Consider the following 19,035-nt stretch of genomic DNA (forward strand, 5'->3'; position numbering starts at 1 on the left):
AATTAGGTTATATCTGTAATGCATTGCTTATGAGGAAGTGAAGCTAATTGTATCTAAGAATCATTTAGATAGAGCCCATCATTTGCCCCTTCATTTATTTGAGATTTGCAGGTCGTTTTTGTTTTTGGTCTGACTTTTTATGCACGGAAAACAAACGTTTTCCACATCTTTCCGTTCTCACGGTAAATATTTTTATAACTGCTTAGACAACTGTGCGTACTGTAATATTATCTACTGTAAGGAAACATATTTATGTGACACCAAAAAATATTATCACTTTTTGTTTGAAAGGGCGTCATTATCTTGACTTTCCTAAACAGCAAAAGGAAGGAATGTCAATGGAAATAAAGTGCTGTACAAGATCCTCACAAAATAACATACAGATTTAAGATATATTTATTCTGACTACTATGTAAAGTATGTTTTTAATCAAAATAATAAAGCGGAAAAGATACAGCTTGATATATAATACATGATTATGAAATGTTTCCTTTGTATGGTAAATGGAAAAAGGATGAAATACAATGTGAAAGAATAAATTAATCTGAAGCCAAATTTATGCTTTGAAAAGGACCTTAAGCTATAAGAATGAATTTGTTTTTTGTTTCTATATAAATCTATACCTTCTGACTGAAAATAACTTTAAGCTGAACCTTTATGTTAACAGCCCTAAAATGAACAAGTTGTTCCTATTAAATTCTGCAAAAATATGTTGAAATAATTAAAGATAAAAGTTTTTTTTTTTTAGTACTTACAAGATTATTTCTAAAGAGATAGTAGTGGCAGATTAACAGATAGGAACGATAGATTTTTTTATGTCCCTTTTTTTTTCCTTTCAAAGACGAGACACAAGATTTGAACTGAATTGAATTTAATTGGACCTAACTAGTACCCAAAATTTAAAATATTATCAACAAGGTTGTTTGTTAGGCCCAATCTATTAAAAAAAAAATGTTTTTTTTAAAAAACTTTCTTTGTTGATCAAACATTTATCACAATGTCCCTTAAAGGTATTGGGGAGGATTTTTGCAGAGTTTTGAAAAGACCCGCCCTCTTCACTTAAAAAAAAAAAGCACATGCACAACCCTGTACCGCTCCCAAAAGGGAACGTCTATTATAAACGTGCGTGAGAGCATGCATGAGCCCATTTCTCCTCGTACACGTGTTGTTTAAAAGTTGCTGTTTGCATTTACTATTTCGATGATCCACTAAGAAAAAGTACATCCTCCATTATACCTTTCTAAATTTGTCTTTTGCCTCAAAAACGAAGAGATCTTGTGATTTATAAATCAGCCGTTGCTTGATTCAGTCTGAGCTTATGTAACTTTGTGAGCATAAATTATGTCCTATAATTGTGGTTCCACTTTTTCTTATGATCTGTATCTTATGTTTACTATTTCATGTTTATCTCTAACTTCTCCTCCCTGTGTGAAGCATCTTAGTTTTAAGAAACACAGAAAAAAGACAGAGCTTTAAATATTACATATTTAATAATTACTAAATTAAACTTAAAAGACTGATTGTACATTATTGATTCAGTTTAATAAATATCTGTATTATCTTTTAGTTCACAGGATTTCAAACATGTTTAGACAACAGATGCTGAAAAAAACTAATCTATTTCTGTTCAATATTCTTCAGTGTTCTATTCATCAATAAGTTAAATAAACTACAGTTAACTCTCACACAGGGTAGCAGTAAAAAGACATTTTCTCATAAATAAATCTGATTTCTCTGTTAATGAGTAACAGGAATGATGTGTAACAGGAAATTTGTTTGATCAGACTGTCCTTCACAGCGTTTTGTGGATTCATTGCAATGTTTGTAAACAGTAGGACAGAAGTCTCTGCAAGGTATAAAGGAATTCAAACCCAGACTTTAGTTTAAAGTTGACAGCTGGAGTCCTCTTCTTGCAAAGTTATTCTTAAAGAGAAATCATAAGAGCAGTACACATTAAACTTTGTAGTAGACGTTGGTGGGGCTCTGAGGCATTATCTCCTGAACTATATACACAGGAGGGCCATAATCACCGCTCACACGCTCATAGTGACGGCAGATCATGCTTTCTGAGGGCCGCAAAGGGAAGACAACCTCGCTACGGTCTGAGCCGTCGTTATCGCTGCTGATGCTGTCCCGCTTCGGCACAGCCAAAGTGCTCAGGGACACGGAGACAGGCGGCTGGTGCTGCTGCTGCCGATCAGGGACACGGCAGCGCCGATGGTACTTCCACAGCAGCACTAAAACAACTGCAGTGACCAGGAGCAGGATCAAGCAGCCAGATATGACCCAAACGATGACACCCGGCCCTGAGGGGAATGCCTGTCCAGCTTCAGAGCCCATACCTGTCATGAAGCATGGAAAAAAAAGAAAAGAAAGACAGAACATTAGAGGGAGAGCAATGCCATGCAATAAAGAATTTCACATCAAACTAACATGACATTGTAACACCAACAACTACAAGCTACATTCCTCAGTTATTTTAAGTTTGTTAAAGAAAAACTGTGTTTGACAAATTTTAGCAAGTATGATTAATTTTAATAATTTATACACCCATAATCATAATCTGTACATTTTCTCTTAAAATTTATGACCCATGAGCAGCAGGCCAAACCCTGAAACATCTTGTTTATTCTGTTAACATTTTGGAGTTTCGTAGCATTCAGATTACCTACTGGACACATGCTTGTTTCTCTTTGATTTGTAAATTCAGATCCAGGTTTCCAAACAGATAACCTTCCAACCATATATCAGATCTCCTTTAATCATTTTCTTTCTTTTTGGGCTTTAAGACCTTCAGACCAAAGACTCTTTGCTGTCCTATGAGGATCAATCTTTTAGGTCAGCAGCTGCAGGCACTCAGCAGCACTATTGGGTCTGGAATACATCTTATTCCTCCTGCTTCTTTTTATCACTTTTAATACTTTGTAGGTTAGTTTTAATCATATTTAACTTGATCTGTGAATTACCTTGTGATTTCTGTATTTCTTCATTTTCTAGGTAAACAAAAGGCTGATCGGAAGAATCCCTACATACAGGGTCTTAATAAAACGCTACTTCATCCAGAGTTGGCCAAACTATTAAACATGATAATTTACTTCATTTTCTAAATGATGTCACAGACTCAGCATCACACTGACAACACCAAACCAAAACACTGCATAATTGCACCATATATATTTAATGCTCTGAACCCACACTGTTTACATTTGAACACTTCTGCACTTTAAGAAATGGAAATGTCATGAGAGCTGTTTTCGTTTTGTATAGACTCTGTGTATACAACATGAAAATAAAAGTTGTCTAAGTCTAAGTAAGTCTAAGTAGAGTCTTGCCTTTTGTGAAGATATCCTTGTTTTTTGTCTTTGGTGGTGCAGGTGGGAATCTGGTCGGGGACTCCTGAAGCGTTAAAAGTGGCTCGGAGGAGTCTGGAAAGACGTCACAGGGAAAACATTAGTAAGAGCATACATGTCTTCAACTTTGCTGTATCATTGGTTGAGGTCATATAATAATTCAGTGTTCTGCAACTGATGTTGTTCATGTGATTAGACATAGCTGTTTTATGTCAGCTTGTCAGAATAAAAAAAAAAACAAGAAATAAATGTAGATTTCAATTAAGGGGAAAAAGAGTTTCTAACCCTGTCAGGCCACAGTAAAGCTTTGCTTTCAGTCATGACTGGGATTTAAAAAAATATATATATATCTGCAAAAATGTAAATTTGAAGCACCTACACAATAAAAGAACATGGCAGATTTGAGTCATTTTTGATATTCGACAAATTATATTGTGTTTTTATTTAATCAATTGCAGAAAATGGAATAAGGTGCTTTCTAAAATAAAATTAATTTGTTTGTCTTGCCCATATATGAGCTGTAGCTGAGGTCTAATTCTCAGGCCCAAGTTGGCTTTAAACTCTTCAGCTTCTGTCCATGGATTCATTTATCTATGAGAGATAGTAACAACCTACATGCAAACAACTAAAGAAGAAAAGCTAAAGAAATATATACATTGCTATTACCAGAAAATTAACACAAGAAAAGCACTGACTAGAATTGAATGTGCAAATTGATTGAAGTAAAACAAAGGACAAAAAAAGAAATCTAAAATAACTTAACCTTTTATTAAAAATGTTTTTAAATTGTAAATACATCAACATCCTGCTATGGTTGGTTTAACTCACTAGACAAAAGCTTTCGCTTTTACAAAAGCAAGCTAAATCTTTAGCTAAAGCTAAAAGTCTAAATATTTCAAATCTCAGAAAACTTTTGTTGTTTTTTAAGCTTATAATGCTAACACTAAATTGGTTGTGTTCTGAAGTGTTTAATAAGGGAAAGCAATCTAAAGTTTTAAATTCAAAAAAAAAAAAAAAAAACACTTCTAGGCTATTTTGGATCCCTCATAGATTCTGACACAGGAAGAAATAACTTATAATGGATGGTAAATAGTCATCAATTCTGATGTGATATTTTTATAGCATCTAACAAGGTTACTTTTTAATAACTTAAAAACAATGTGTTAGGTCTACATGTTTAAAAAAGACAAAGCAACTAAGTGTCACTGATAACCAATCAGTGATCAATGGACATAATGAATATATCTAGTTATCTATTTGTTTTTTGTTTGTATTTTTTACATTCTGTAGGATGCTTTTTTCACTCAGCAATCAGATTTTACAGTTTTTTTTTCTTTTCCAAATAACACATTTTGGATCAAAGTAAATATTAACAGTGGTTTCAGTTTGTTAAAGAGGTAAAGATTTACAAACCAACATGGCCTGTTGTGAAAATTAATCACCCTTAATTGCAATGAGGTGATTTGCAAATAAATGCAGCCACAACAGTCATCAGTGGTGACAGTGTGCAATGAGTCACGTCTCTGTGGTATGTGGAACTCCCAAAGCGTTAGAATTGGCTTTGTGACGTCATTTCCAGGCCAACTAATATCCACAACTTTAATTTTAACTTGTTCTCAAATTTCTTTAAATCAGTGGACGATGTGTTGATTTTGGAAAATTTTTGTCTGATTAAGGTTTTCAAACAGTTATTTTTTTTTTTTTTCTTAAGTTCTGGTTTTAATCAGACCTGGGTGTGGCTAGTAAAATTGAACCAACATTCCATAAAATCTTGTTGAATACATTTAATTTATGATTCAGTTGCTTTTTTTCATACAGGTTTAGCTTGGATTAGTATTTGTAATTGAATAAAGACTTTTAGTATTTACTCAGGCTATGTGTGTCTCTTGTTGCATTTCTTTAAAAATCCAAAACATTATAAGTGTTTAAAAGTGTGTCTTTACAGCACTTAACTTATTGCATAAGAAGAGCAAAATCTTTAAAACAGCTCCACAAATGATTATTTTTTTCTCTGTAAAGAACTACACCAGTCACGTACCACTGAATGCATCCGCTATTGGCATTTATTAAATCATATTTTTTTCTTTAACACAATTGTTTTATGTCCTACCCTGCTAACATGAAACAACTGTGTTAAAGTAATTAGATATGATTAAGTAAATGCCAAAAGTGGTTGCATTATTTTTTTCAGTGTTTGAATGAGAAGGCTTGTGGTTTCTTTGGTAACTAGGCTAACTAAAATTGGTGAATGACATGTTCATGCAAGTAATATATTTACAGGAAGTACTAAGTGGAAACAGGGAAATCCCTTCATCTGAGTGAAACATCACCACGACAACTGTTAACTTACTTCCCTTTAACATTCTTACAAATAGAAAATAACATATTTTTAATATTTTGAGAACATGAAAGTTAATTTGCATATTGCATAAAAAACGTATCTGTTACTTCCGAAATGACAGAGTCGATGGTGCAGGATTTCTTTTTTGCAGAACCAGAAAACATATCTTCAGTTAAAACGCTTCGTGGATTTAAAAATGCAAAAGCATTTGTGGGAGGGTTTGAAGCGACCCCCTGAGGACTTTTACACATTGGCATTTCTATAAGAGCGGCAATTATAAACAGAAAAAGAAACCATGAAGACATTAAGAGCAAACTTTTCTTTAAGAATTTGGTGAAAATATTACATAGGAAAGAAGAAAGTCCCTCTGATATGTACAGCCTTATTAAAAGGTGGCTGTTTGTTTTCAATCGTTGCAGCTTTTTATACTCTAACTTCAAATAGTAGCAAAGGAAAAAAGCCTTTATATCTAAATCAATACATGAGGCACTGAGCATTTCCTTAAACATAGATCTATATCATGACCTTTGCATGAACAGCAAGTAAAGTCAGACTAAATGCTTCAAATTATTTCCATTATAGATTTGTAATTTATGCCTGCATGAATCAACATTTTACATCCGTTAGCAGAACTTCAGACCCTTTAGGTCTTGCTTCAGTGCATTATCATTAAATTCCCCTCTGGCCTTTAAACTTCCTGAGCACACATTTTGATATTCACTGACAACATAACCACTGGACGTGCTTGAGTTTCAGTTTTACACACTCCATATGCTCAATCAAATCCACTATATTCGTGACAGCGACTAAACTACATGACTTGTAACACGCGCAGAGATTATAAACAAGATTGCGACCAAATCAGAGCTTTTAAACCCATTTTTTTTATTTTTCAGCTGTAAAAAGGGTTTGTTTACACAAGTTATGTTTACAAACAGCGCAAGAAATATTTTTTCAGTTATGATCAGCATAAGTAGTGCATGAAATGCTGACTTTTCATTTTTAATGCTGATTAAATGAATTATTTATTCAAATAACCCTTTACATATTTCAAAAAATACATAAGACAGAAAAATATGCAGACAGTCTGCATGTGTTTAATATCTAATATTGTGGTTTTCATGCAGTAAAAGCATTTATATTAACATATTTCCTTACATATAGGCCTATCTGATTAAAAAAGGAAACAATATGCTCCTTTAACATTTTGTCCGGTGAATTCAAAAGAAGGAGGAATAGATGTGACCTTACTTTTTTAACGTTGAGAGCAGAGATAAGAGGATAAACTGCTGAATATACTTTTGTATATGTTGTAGAATAAATATAAAAAGGGGGAGTAGGAAAAAAAAAACATGAAATGATCATAATTTCAAAAGATCTGCAGGATAATAATGACATCAGTGAGCTACTGATGGTTTGAATAAGAGATGTAAAAAAAAAATCCAGTGATTCATCATGCAAATCTCTTTTGGAGAGAATGGCTGCGTGATCAGATTATCAGAACTCAAGCAGAGATGATATTATGGCATTACACACATAACCTTTGAGAGCAAAACAACTGTTGCTACTTGTTAATTCGGCTGCACAAATCCGGATCAATGTATTGGTGAGTGTGCGCGCGCATCTTCGTCCGTGAATGCTAGAATAAACACATGCTGCTTACTTTGGCCGACTCTCAGCACCAGTTTCATGGATTTGGACCTGCACACCCCTCCACTCATATTATCCAGCCCTTTTAGAGACCCTGTAGAGGTGGCTGGACAGAAGACAGAGGAGACAAATTCAGCTGAAATAACTGATAAGGCAACGTTTTCAAGCAATTGTGGTTTCTGGAAGTTTTTGCATGATTTTCTCACATGTTGGATGGCAGTTAGGTGTAAACCACATCTTTGCAACACCCTTCCCAAAACAGTCATCAAACATATCTCAAGGTGTATCTATACAGTAACTAGAATTTAAATTTGAATGCATTACTGCAACGTTAGACCACATTAGTCTGAGCTGCACACAGCTAATAAACTGGAAACTGGAGGGTAATATTCTCATTAAACTGAGTAACCAATGACTTCTGCTCTACATGCAGCCTTGGCATAAAAAATGAAATTAATAAAACATTATTTCACCCGTCTTTAGGAAGCAACTCTCGTTGCAAAAATCCAACTTATGTGGAAATATTAAAAAAAAAACTCTCCTCCCATAACAGACGCACACCCCAAGAACTCTGTTTCACCCCTGTCACTCTCACACACAAAGACTTGTTAGGAGCATTTAGGTCAGATAACATTTCACAGGCTACAAGGCACGTTGCAATGAAAGCCCCCATCAAATCTGCCTGATGCTGTAAAAGCCTTGAGTGATTTGGGGCATGTAAGCCCCTGGAATCACACAGGCCAGCCAGAGCCAAGTTTGCCGTCGGAGCGTGGCGAGGTGGTGGGCGAGGCTACATGGTTGGGCTTGCTTTCTATCTCATGCATCACTTGCCACTGAGATCCTGCCTTAACCGACAGCGGTCCAATAACAAGGCCACCATTTTTTTTTCCTTTTTGATTCTCACCCAAACTGACAAATTGAGAAGGATCTGAGTATGATGTCCTTATCAAACCCTGGGAATGAAAAAAAATAAATAAAAGGAAATTCTTTGACCGACTTATTCCTCCTGTAGGACACACAAATCTAACTTACAAGTGATATAATAGTCCCTCCCCTTGAGGAACTCCAAGCCCCAGAGGTTTGGACTAAACTCCTGAAACTTGAATGTGAATTTGACATCCTGGTCAGGCTTGTCACAGTTAAGCAGAGGCGTGTCCGTCTTCTCCACACTGCAGCTCTCCATCTGACGTTTGGTCACCAGGTAGACTTTGTAGAACTCCTCTGTCCTACCTGATGAGGGATCAGCCCGGGGACACACAATGTCCATCTTGTCCCCTATCTGAGGGTAGAGGACCAAACCCTGAGTGGAAGTGAATCTGCAAGATAAGGGCAGAGAACCCTAGTTTATATATGGTTAACTTTTGCAAGCTTTTATGTAAGATTCTTTGCTCAGATTAATAAATCATACAGTAGCAGTGCTTTTAGTAGGACACCAACAGGTGAAGACATCAATTTCACTTTCTGGATGATCAATAATTGTAAATAAGTAATTTTGCACTAAAAAAAAAACATTCAAAAGTTAAAATTCAGAGATCCTTGCCTTGTTTTTTTACTTAAATGCTCCTTTTTTAATGCCGATCAGTCAATAATGAACATTTTAATTAGGGTTTTCCACAGTTTTAGACTACAAAATGAATATTCAAGCTAGAAATTAACAGAATTTCTGCAGATTTAAAAGAACACAACTAGAAACAGCTAAAAGTTCACTTCTTTAACTTTACAAATCCAGCGCAAATATGCCTGGTCAGAAAGACAATCATTTATCATCTCATGTCTCCTTACTTGGTGTTGGAGCTGCTCCAGTCGATAGGCTTCAGCGTTAAGCCTCGGCAGGAGCCAAGGATGGCCAGAAGGACCAGTGCGCCGCAGCTCCGTGCGCGTCCCCCCATCACAGGAAAGGCACCGCATGCAAAGTATCATAAATAAGAGCGAAAAGTGTCCGATATCTGCCGCATCTGCATGTCTGCTTTAGATCCAGGTGATCGTAGAGAGGAGCGCAAACCCGATGAAAACCCCGCGGAGTTATCAGGAGTCTCCTCCTCACCGCGGAGCCACATTCTCCACATTGCGCGTAAATAAAGTCTTTGATGTGATGAGATGTGCAGACAGTGAGGAGAGAGGCTGAAGTGTTGGAGTCATCAGCTGACTGACCGTCCGCCCATCAGCAGCTTCTCATTGGTGGGAGGCAGTAAAAGGTAAGAGGAGAAACTGAAATTGGCTTCTGGGTTGGAAAAAAAAGGCTGCTGTGTAAAATCAAATTTTTTTAGTAGCAATGTTTGACTTTCCAATAAACAATTTTAAATGTTAGATTCTTTTACGTTTGAATTATTTTATTTTACAATCTTTTTGGGTTCAATGTCAATGCAAGCTGTCAGTGGTTTATCTCCTAAAGGGCAGCACTAATCGATTTACTCACACTCTTTAATTTGTGTTTTCTTTATTTTCAGAGAGATGTGTTTTATATTCTGAACATTGATTTTATTGTCAAAGCTCAAACTTAAAAAATGTTAACATCTAGTTCTGATAGGGAATTGTGTCAATAACTGATGCATTGATCAGTCGGTCCACTTTTTTCAATTATCTAGATCACCTGGTCAAATCCCATGAAATGTTCATATTTCCTCCATTTAATTAAATACATTAAAAAGTTGTTGTTGTTTTTTTTGCATGAACAGTTTATTCATTCAGTAAAATCCCCTCCAACTTCCAGCCATTGGCCTTCTCCTTGACATTTTTTTTTACTCTGACTCCACCCTTTCACTGAATTACAGGGTCTGATCAGGAGATGATGCTTTTCTTTAGACCTTAATGTCTACTCATCATGAAAGAAAGAATAATTTAGTACAAAGATTGATGCTGAAAAAGGAATTGTAGGGGATGAGGCAAGGACCAGCCAAGGGTCCATCAAGGAAAGTGGGAGACATTTTGAATGGCCACTGCTGTAAATATGCCAACTATATTTGAAGATATAAATTAAGATGATCATGTTATTTATTCGTTTTCTGCCCCGCTTTCTAGTTCTCATTTCTCCTGCTGTCCTTTTGAAGGGATTGCCTTTCAGTCAATGAGTCGATGCAATCAGCTGGTTTTCATTAAATAGAAAACTTTGAACCAATCTGATTGTATAATCTGGTTAAATTGTCATTGTAAAATGCCTTGAGATGATGTGTGTTGTGAATTGGTGCTATATAAATAAAACTGAATTGAAATGATCCTTTAAAAACATCTTCCTTTTCTTCCATCTTTGATTGATGATACTCCTTGACTCCGATTTACTTATAAACTATGATTTTTGAAGTCTACTCTAAGCTTAGATGCCATGAATTTCAAATAAAATCCATTAGGGTGATTTCATCATCTCTTTAAACAAAATAAACACAAACAGACTTTGTATTTGTAATCATCAGACTCATTTCCTTAAAAAAAAAAAAATCTTTTATTTCAATGTATCCCTTTATTCTTGCCTAAACAGTTCTTCAAGTCCCTGAATCAGATGGTTTCTTCATTTTTATGGAACAATAAGGCCCCCAGATTGAGGCTTTCTCTATTGCAACAGTTCACGACAAGTGGTGGTCTTTCCTTACCCAATTTTGCAATGTATTACTGGTCTTCACATATTCATAAATTGATTTATTGGCTAAATTCACCCAATCTGTTCTGGTGTAAACTTGAAATTCAATCGATATCTAGATCTTTTTCACCTGCCTCTATTATCTATTCATCATTACCAATTAAACTTCCCTCTGTTTCTAAAAATCCTATAGTGCTCTCTACGCTGAGGATCTGGTCACAATTTAGGTCCCATTTTAAATTTACGTCTCCCTCTAATAAAATGCCGTTATTAAAAAATCCTATATTTTCTCCTGCGACCACTAATGTTGGCTACAGAGTTTGGCATGAGAGAGGCATCTGTACAATGAGAGATCTCTACAAAGATGGTCTATTTCTTAGTTTTACGGAGTTGTCCTTAAAATTTAATCTACCTACTTCTCATCTGTTTCTCTATTTCCAAATTAGACATTGTGTTTCTTCGCTGTTCCCAAATTTTCCAACTCTTCCTGTTGACCCACTATGGGTCGACCTACTAGTTCTGAAACCCAATCTGAAATCTCCCCTTTCTAATATATATGGAAAACTTATGGGAATTGACCCCGACTCATCGGGTAAATCCAGAACTCTTTGGGAACGTGAATTGGGTGTTGAACTGTCCGATTCATGGTGGGATAAAGTTATTCTCAGTATACGCCAAAGCACACCATGTGCCAGGTTACAGCTTGTACAGTTTAAAGTGATAAACAGAGTCCACTTTTCAAAATCCCGTCTTTCTAAAATTTTTCCTTCGATTTTGGACCAGTGTGACCGGTGCCGGACCTCTCCCTGCAACTTAAGTCATATGTTTTTCTTTTGCCCAAGTTTACAAAAATTTTGGGACTATGTCTTTTCCACACTCTCAGGGGTTTTTGGAATCCAGATCCGAAGCGACCCACTAATTGCCATTTTTGGAGTTCCAGGGACCTCAATTAATCTGTCGCCCCTGCAGGGGAAGGTCTTGGCTTTTTGTTCTCTCCTTGCCAGGCGATGCATTTTACTCTGCTGGAAATCTCCTATACCTCCATCTACTTCTCAGTGGCTTAATACTGTTAGATCATGCTTAAAGATGGAAAAGATTCTATTAACAGTAAAAGGTAATTCAGCAAAATTTACTCACAAGTGGGCACCTCTTATGACATACATAAAATCTCTGCCTTTATAATGTATAGATAGATATGATTGACCCTTCATGTCATGTGACTTAAATTTACACATTAATTGAGTGAAGAGTTGTTGCCTTTTAGCTTCTCAATGCCGTCCAACCCCCGCTCCATCCCGTCATTATTATTTTCATTTTTTGGTTGTTAATGTATCCCTTTTTTTTCTTTTCTTTTTTAATATAATTATACTTATTTGGTCCTGTTTTTGTTCTGTCTATACAGGGATTTAAGTTTGCTATGGGGAAAGGGAAGGGAAGAGGGAAAGAAGAGAGAATGTGGGGGGAGGAGAAGGAGGGAAGGAAGAGGGAAGTGGGGGAAAAAAGAAAAAAAAAACTGTAAAAAAGAAAACAAAAAATTGGAGAAGTCATGTAAGCTTTGTACAATGTATGTAACATCAATATATGTATGATCTCCTGATGAGCAAATAAATGATACACAGTTAAAAAAAAAAAAAATCAAAAATCAATGGAGTAGTCAATTTAACAATTAGCTGTATCTGCTTTCTTAATGGTCAATGCATGAAAGGTCTGTCTTGCCAGGATTAAGTGAAAGTGGGTGATTGTGTTTAGTCCACTTCATTCTCCATGTTAGCCTTCAAGACAGTAATCCTCTCATTTTCAGGGAGTGTCGACTAACGACACAGTGGTTTAAAAGATTACATGGGACTTCTGTCACAAGACTAAAGCTGCACACATGGAGGCTGAAAAGCAAAGAAATGTCTGCAGATTCTAGCAGGGATGGACCGCCTTGCATGTGTTCAAAGTGCTAACAGCATCACACATATTTATAATTCAGTTAAATCTCGACATGACACCAGAATCCAAGAGTTTTCTCATACAAACACAAATGATTAAGTTAAAATAGATCCTCCCATGAATCTTCACACACACAAGCTCCAGGCTTTTTTAGTCTTTTTAGTATATTATCTCTACATGAACCAGACAGATTCCAAACAGAAGATTCATAGATACCTGTCCAAACTTTCCCTCCACCCTCCACAACTAATCTGTTTACAAAAAGCAAAACTAAAACAAAACAGATTAAAAAAATACAACCAGAAATAAATGACTGTAACCTGCTTTATTTTGAAAGTACCTTTGGGTAAAGCTGCAGAGAAAGAGCTGTGTCCACTCAACAAGTGTGCTTTCTACAAAAGTCAATTTAGTACAAAGCAAATTTATGATTAATATTATCAATAATTAATATTACCAACTAAAAATGGGAAAAGAAGGAATTAGGTTGGTGATTTAATAGATTGCACATAACTGTTAAAACTTAGGTCCATACCGATACATAAGTTTCTTGCATTGCGGTTTCAAACTTCATTAAGATTGCTGATGTCCAACATGGTCTTTATAACAAAAAACAAAACAAAACAAAGATTCCTGTATTTTCTGCCCAATGTTGGAGAAATCCAGTCCACTCATGTTAAATTATGGGGACCTTAAACCTATTATGGCCTATTAATCAGGATTAAAGGACTAATGTCTCAGCATGATCTGGAAAAACTAATCCATGTGTTTATTTTTAGTCGAATTGATTACTGCAACGGTGTTTTCACAGGTCTGCCTAAAAAGTGGATCAGACAGCTGCAGCTGATCCAGAACGCTGCTGCCCGTGTCCTCACTAAGACTAAGAAAGTAGAGCACATCATCCCAGTTCTAAAGTCCTTACACTGGCTACATCTCTGAATGGCTTAGCACCTAAATACATCACAGATTTGCTATCAGTGTATCAACCCTCCAGTACACTCAGGTCTTCTGGCTCCAGCCTGCTCTGCATACCTAGAACCAGAACTAAACATGGAGAAGCAGCATTTAGTTCCTATGCTCCACTTATCTGGAACAAACTTCCAGAAAACTGTAAAAGTGCAAAAAGCCTGAGTTCCTTTAAATCAAGACTAAAAAGACACTTGTTTAGGATTGCCTTCGACTGTTCTAGTTAACAGTTCAACTAAAACATATTTTCTTTAGTCCAACTGTTTTTAATATTCTTTTTTGTTTCTGCACTTTTTATTTTATTTTATGTATTTTTTTTATTTTTTCCTACTTGCTTTGATTCTGTTTTATCTTCCTGTATTTTAATCATGTAAAGCACTTTGCATTGTCTTTGTTCTGAATTGTGCTATACAAATAAATTTGCCTTGCCTTGCCTATTAGTTACAGAGAAATATAAATCCAAGTGTCATCAACGTATACGTTGAGCCTCGAGAAACCCTATATGGAATCAATTTGCTTACATTTAAAGCTACCCAAATGGCACAAAGCCAGTCTTTTCAGTGTTATTCATCAGCTGCACTGAGATCTGGTAAAAAATAAAATAAAAAAGACAAGGTTTTGGACGTTTGATCTGCTACAATATATGTCTTAACAAAGTAGATCATGAATCTTTGTGGATGAGTGTTGAAAACCAGCAAAATAAGAAAATTTTAAATGACTAGACTGCAGAATGATCCTTTAAGTGGTATCTATTAACCAAGAGAGAGAGAGACTATTAGGATGAATAAAAAAAGTTAACTGAGATATTCTAATTACGACTGAAAAATACGGCTATTAAAATGGATGAGATAATTAAGCATTTAAGAACTCAAACTGTATCTTGTGGAATCCAAAATTTAGGGTAGAGATCATTGATCCCAAAAAGAATCCTAACAAAAACATGTTTGTTCCCAGTGATGAAAAATATAAGCATCTTTGCTATGATGTTTGCATTATTTAACGTTCAGGAAATGCCTATAAAAATTCTTTATAGCTCAAACACCTCACATGAATTAGAACATTTTCAAAAATAACAAATTAACTACATATAGCAACATTATTTAGAATAAAAATGGCACTAACAAACTACTCTTTTCTGTTGTTTTTTATTTTTTTAAATAGGGATTTCCCCAACACTAAAATAAGTCACGTTAAGTTTCCCCAAGTGAAGATGACGCAGGGTATTATTTTTAAACATCCACATGCTCGGTTGCTCCTTCATGTGATGATCTCCAGTTCATTTTGCGTTGAGCTCTCCCAGAGTGAAGATAATGCTAACATGTTAGGTGCCAGCCAATAGACAACCCCTATCACGATTAGCATTAACCTCATCCTGGGACTGTCACAGAGGGCGGAAGCTCCTTCGCTGCTGGTGTCCGGGTTGTCCTGCAGGGGGCGAAAAAAGCAAGAATCAGTCCTCCAGTGTGAGATTATTTTATGGTTTTGAGGTAAACCTATTAAGCCAAAATAAGAAACAGAGCAGCACTGACTGAAACTTTATACAAATCTGAATGTCAGCTACAACAACAGCAAAAAAATACATATATATTTTACTTCACTCAATTGAAATTACATTCGTTTTAGAAATGTGAAATAATGTCCGTGTTAAACAAAAAACTTATATATACTTGAACATATGAATTTCCTCATTGCTTAGTTCACCTTTCAAATGGCTACCTTTAAAACTTACTATCAGAATCCTCCAGTTAAGCATTAGTTCAAGTGAGTGTTGGCCTTGTGGTTAGAGCAGTGCACTTGTGCTCTGAGAAGGTCACAAGTACCCGGTTCAATCCCCACACCCTGCACTCTGGGATCCTGAGCAACACCCTTAACCCCACCAGCCTGCTGCTCCCCAAGGGGAGGGGTTAAATGCACACAGTTAATTTCCTCATTGTGGGTCATTAAAGGGACTTGCTTTACATAAGTCAGAAGAATTATCTGTATTTTTATCTTTAGTTGACCTCAATGATAGATGACAACACTATCAGACGGATTGCTTAATCAAGTTCCCTTTATGATTACCGCGTCTAAAATAGCCAAAGTATGGAGCCACTAGTTGTCCGTTAAGAGCAGACAGGATGCAGCAGGTGCTGTTACTTCAACTTTGGCTGATGAATGAGGAACTAACCAATGAATTACTGCTAAGAAGCAAGTCTCTATGCGAAGACTTTTACCAAAATCGTGTCGTTATACTAACCTGCACCGCTTCCTCTAATTGTCCAACCGTTCGTTGTCTGCCTCTGTCGTCTCGCCGCCTTCTGAAATTGTCAGTCTCATTTTTATACCTGCGAGTGAGTCATGCGAAAATCCCCACCTTATGTATTAAGTCCCAAGCAACTAGGTTTTTTTCTTTATGTAAATGCAGCCTACTGAAAAAGATACTTCATCCTGCATCTTTTTATCCCTTCTATGATGAGCACAACAAAAAAAAAAGAAAAATCCACAAACGTGACAACTGTTTTATAGTTATTACAAGTCTCTCACGTCAAACAAAAGAAGAAAAAAAAAAACTCTGACAAGTTTAGTTTTGATTCTTAGCACATAAAAAACAATTCTGCCTACTTTTCAAACAGGAATATGTTTAAAACATTTAAGGCTAGTTGTGTAATAACTACAGCCATTTACTGACAGAAATGCAATATATTATACACAAGTGTGTTATTTATGATCATCTACGAAAGAAAAGTCTCAATGTTTATGTTTGTGGTGCCTCAGAAATGGCTCTTTATTTTTAGCTACATAGGAAAGGGGTTAAGCATTTGTTGAGGCAGACATCTTTGCTCTACGGAAGCACAGAGCTGACAAAATAGTGACTGTAGAGATCGTCATTATGCTCGAATGTTAAAAATCTAATGTAAAAAATCTATATACTACTGTTTAAAGGAGAATTCCAGTTTTTAACACTTTTAGCCCATTTTCTGTAGTGTCCAGGATGAAATCGAATGATCGACACCAAAATTTTGACAATTGGTCCTGTCTCTGCTTTTTGGCTCATGCAGAATCCCCCCCTGGCTGATTCAGAATGGCTTCCATTGTGCATGTCCGATAATGTCCTTAAAACAACCTTAAACGTTCTTTTTTTAAAATATGCTACTCACCAGGTCGTCAGCGCTGTTCAATGACGTTCCAAAAAAAGTTTCGTAAAGAAAAAACGTTCCTGTAGTGTTTTATTTAGCATTTTGTAAATCCCGTTGAGTTCTGTTGGAATAGTCAATATTCCGCTGCCACCGGAAACGGAAATGGGGCCTGTTTACACAGTTGTAGTCTTTTCGCTTCACTCTGTGTACTCCGACGTCGAGGTGCTAACGTCTCTGTTAAATACTTTAAAAAACTCTGAAAATGGAATACGAAAGGTGGATTCTTGATTCTTGACGTCGGAGTACACAGAGTGAAGCGAAAAGACTACAACTGTGTAAACAGGCCCCATTTCCATTTCCGGTGGCAGGGGAATATTGACTATTCCAACAGAACTCAACGGGATTTACAAAATGCTAAATAAAACACTACAGGAACGTTTTTTCTTTACGAAACTTTTTTTGGAACGTCATTGAACAGCGCTGACGACCCGGTGAGTAGCATATTTTAAAAAAAGAACGTTTAAGGTTGTTTTAAGGACATTATCGGACATGCACAATGGAAGCCATTCTGAAGCAGCCAGGGGGGGATTCTGCATGAGCCAAAAAGCAGAGACAGGACCAATTGTCAAAATTTTGGTGTCGATCATTCGATTTCATCCTGGACACTACAGAAAATGGGCTAAAAGTGTTAAAAACCGGAATTCTCCTTTAAATACTGTATACATCTTTATACTATATAGTTTTCTTAATGAAATACTATTCATAAAATTAACTATGTAACCAAACATCGTCACCTCTGTGATGCGTTACGGAAGCCGTTTTGTACTATGGCCTCATTAAGCGGATGCTAATATATAAATTAGATGCTTAGATGCTAATATATATATATATATATATATATATATATATATATATATATATATATATATATATATATATATATATATATATACAGTATTGGGCACGTTACTTTGAAAAAGTAATTAATTGTAGTTACTAGTTACTTCTCCCAAAAGGGTTAGGGTTAGTTAGGGTTAGTTACTCCACAATAAAAGTAACTAGTTACTAGTAAAAGTAACTACTGCGTTACTTTTGTGTTTCTCGCCCCTGTAACCCTCACTACCTGGCCCCCACCTTCTCGCCGTGTGTTTCAAAAGCCAGCTGAGAGTGGAAGACAAAGACCTGCAGAGAGTTTTGCTTTTATTGCAACTTAATGTAAATGACATCAGGGGGGAACGCTATCTGATGGGCCTATAAACCCAGTCCATCCATCCATCCATCCATCCATCCATCCATCCATCCATCCATCCATCCATCCATCCATCCATCCATCCATCCATCCATCCATCCATCCATCCATCCAACATTAGATCGTTCACGCTCTCCGTAGTTCCCCTGTGGCGCGAGCACAGCGCGGCTGCTACACGCCTTTAGCGAGCATGCGCATTTCCTGTCGCTTGCGCGGTGAATCGTGCCGCCTGCGCTGTGCAGAGATGCATGGGAAACCATCTAATGGGGAAACGCAGCTCGCTAGAGTACTCCTCACTCTGACATTGAAATGTCCTTATTTTTGAAGGAAAAGCACTGTACTTTTCAATGAAGATAACCTTAAACTAGTCTTAACTTTAAAGAAATACACTCTATACATTGCTAATGTGGTTAATGACTATTCTAGCTGCAAATGTCTGGTTTTTGGTGCAGTATCTACATAGGTGTATAGAGGCCCATTTTCAGCAAGTATCACTCCAGTGTTCTAATGGTACAATGTGTTTGCTCATTGGCTCAGAAGGCTAATTGATGATTAGAAAACCCTTTTGCAATCATTTTCATACATCTTAAAACAGTTTAGCTCATTACTGACCTTCCTTTGAGCAGATTGAGTTTCTGGAGCATCACATTTGTGGGGTCAATTAAACGCTCAAAATGACCAGAAAAAGAGAACTTTCATGTGAAACTCGACAGTCTATTCTTGTTCTTAGAAATGAAGGCTATTCCATGGGATAAATTGCTAAGAAATCGAAGATTTCCTACAACGGTGTGTACTACTCCCTTCTGAGGACAGCACAACCAGGCTCTAACCAGAGTAGAAAAAGAAGTAGGAGGCCGCGT

The 19,035-nt window shown here is 36.3% G+C and overlaps 1 protein-coding gene across 1 annotated transcript; it reads right to left on the bottom strand.

Annotated features, from left to right (window-relative positions):
• Positions 1-1,520: 1,520 nt before the first annotated feature.
• Positions 1,521-9,486, bottom strand: LOC119782683 (ephrin-B2a-like). Its single transcript, XM_038283745.1, has 5 exons — positions 9,124-9,486; positions 8,374-8,657; positions 7,355-7,447; positions 3,333-3,425; positions 1,521-2,342 (listed from the first exon to the last, which is right to left on the bottom strand). Exons 1-5 carry the CDS (start codon positions 9,228-9,230, stop codon positions 1,954-1,956), a joined length of 966 nt encoding a protein of 321 aa, XP_038139673.1. The 5' UTR covers positions 9,231-9,486; the 3' UTR covers positions 1,521-1,953.
• Positions 9,487-19,035: the final 9,549 nt, after the last annotated feature.

Source organism: Cyprinodon tularosa, unplaced genomic scaffold (genome assembly GCF_016077235.1).
Source record: "Cyprinodon tularosa strain WSP-4 unplaced genomic scaffold, ASM1607723v1 ctg197, whole genome shotgun sequence".
NCBI lineage: Eukaryota > Metazoa > Chordata > Actinopteri > Cyprinodontiformes > Cyprinodontidae > Cyprinodon > Cyprinodon tularosa.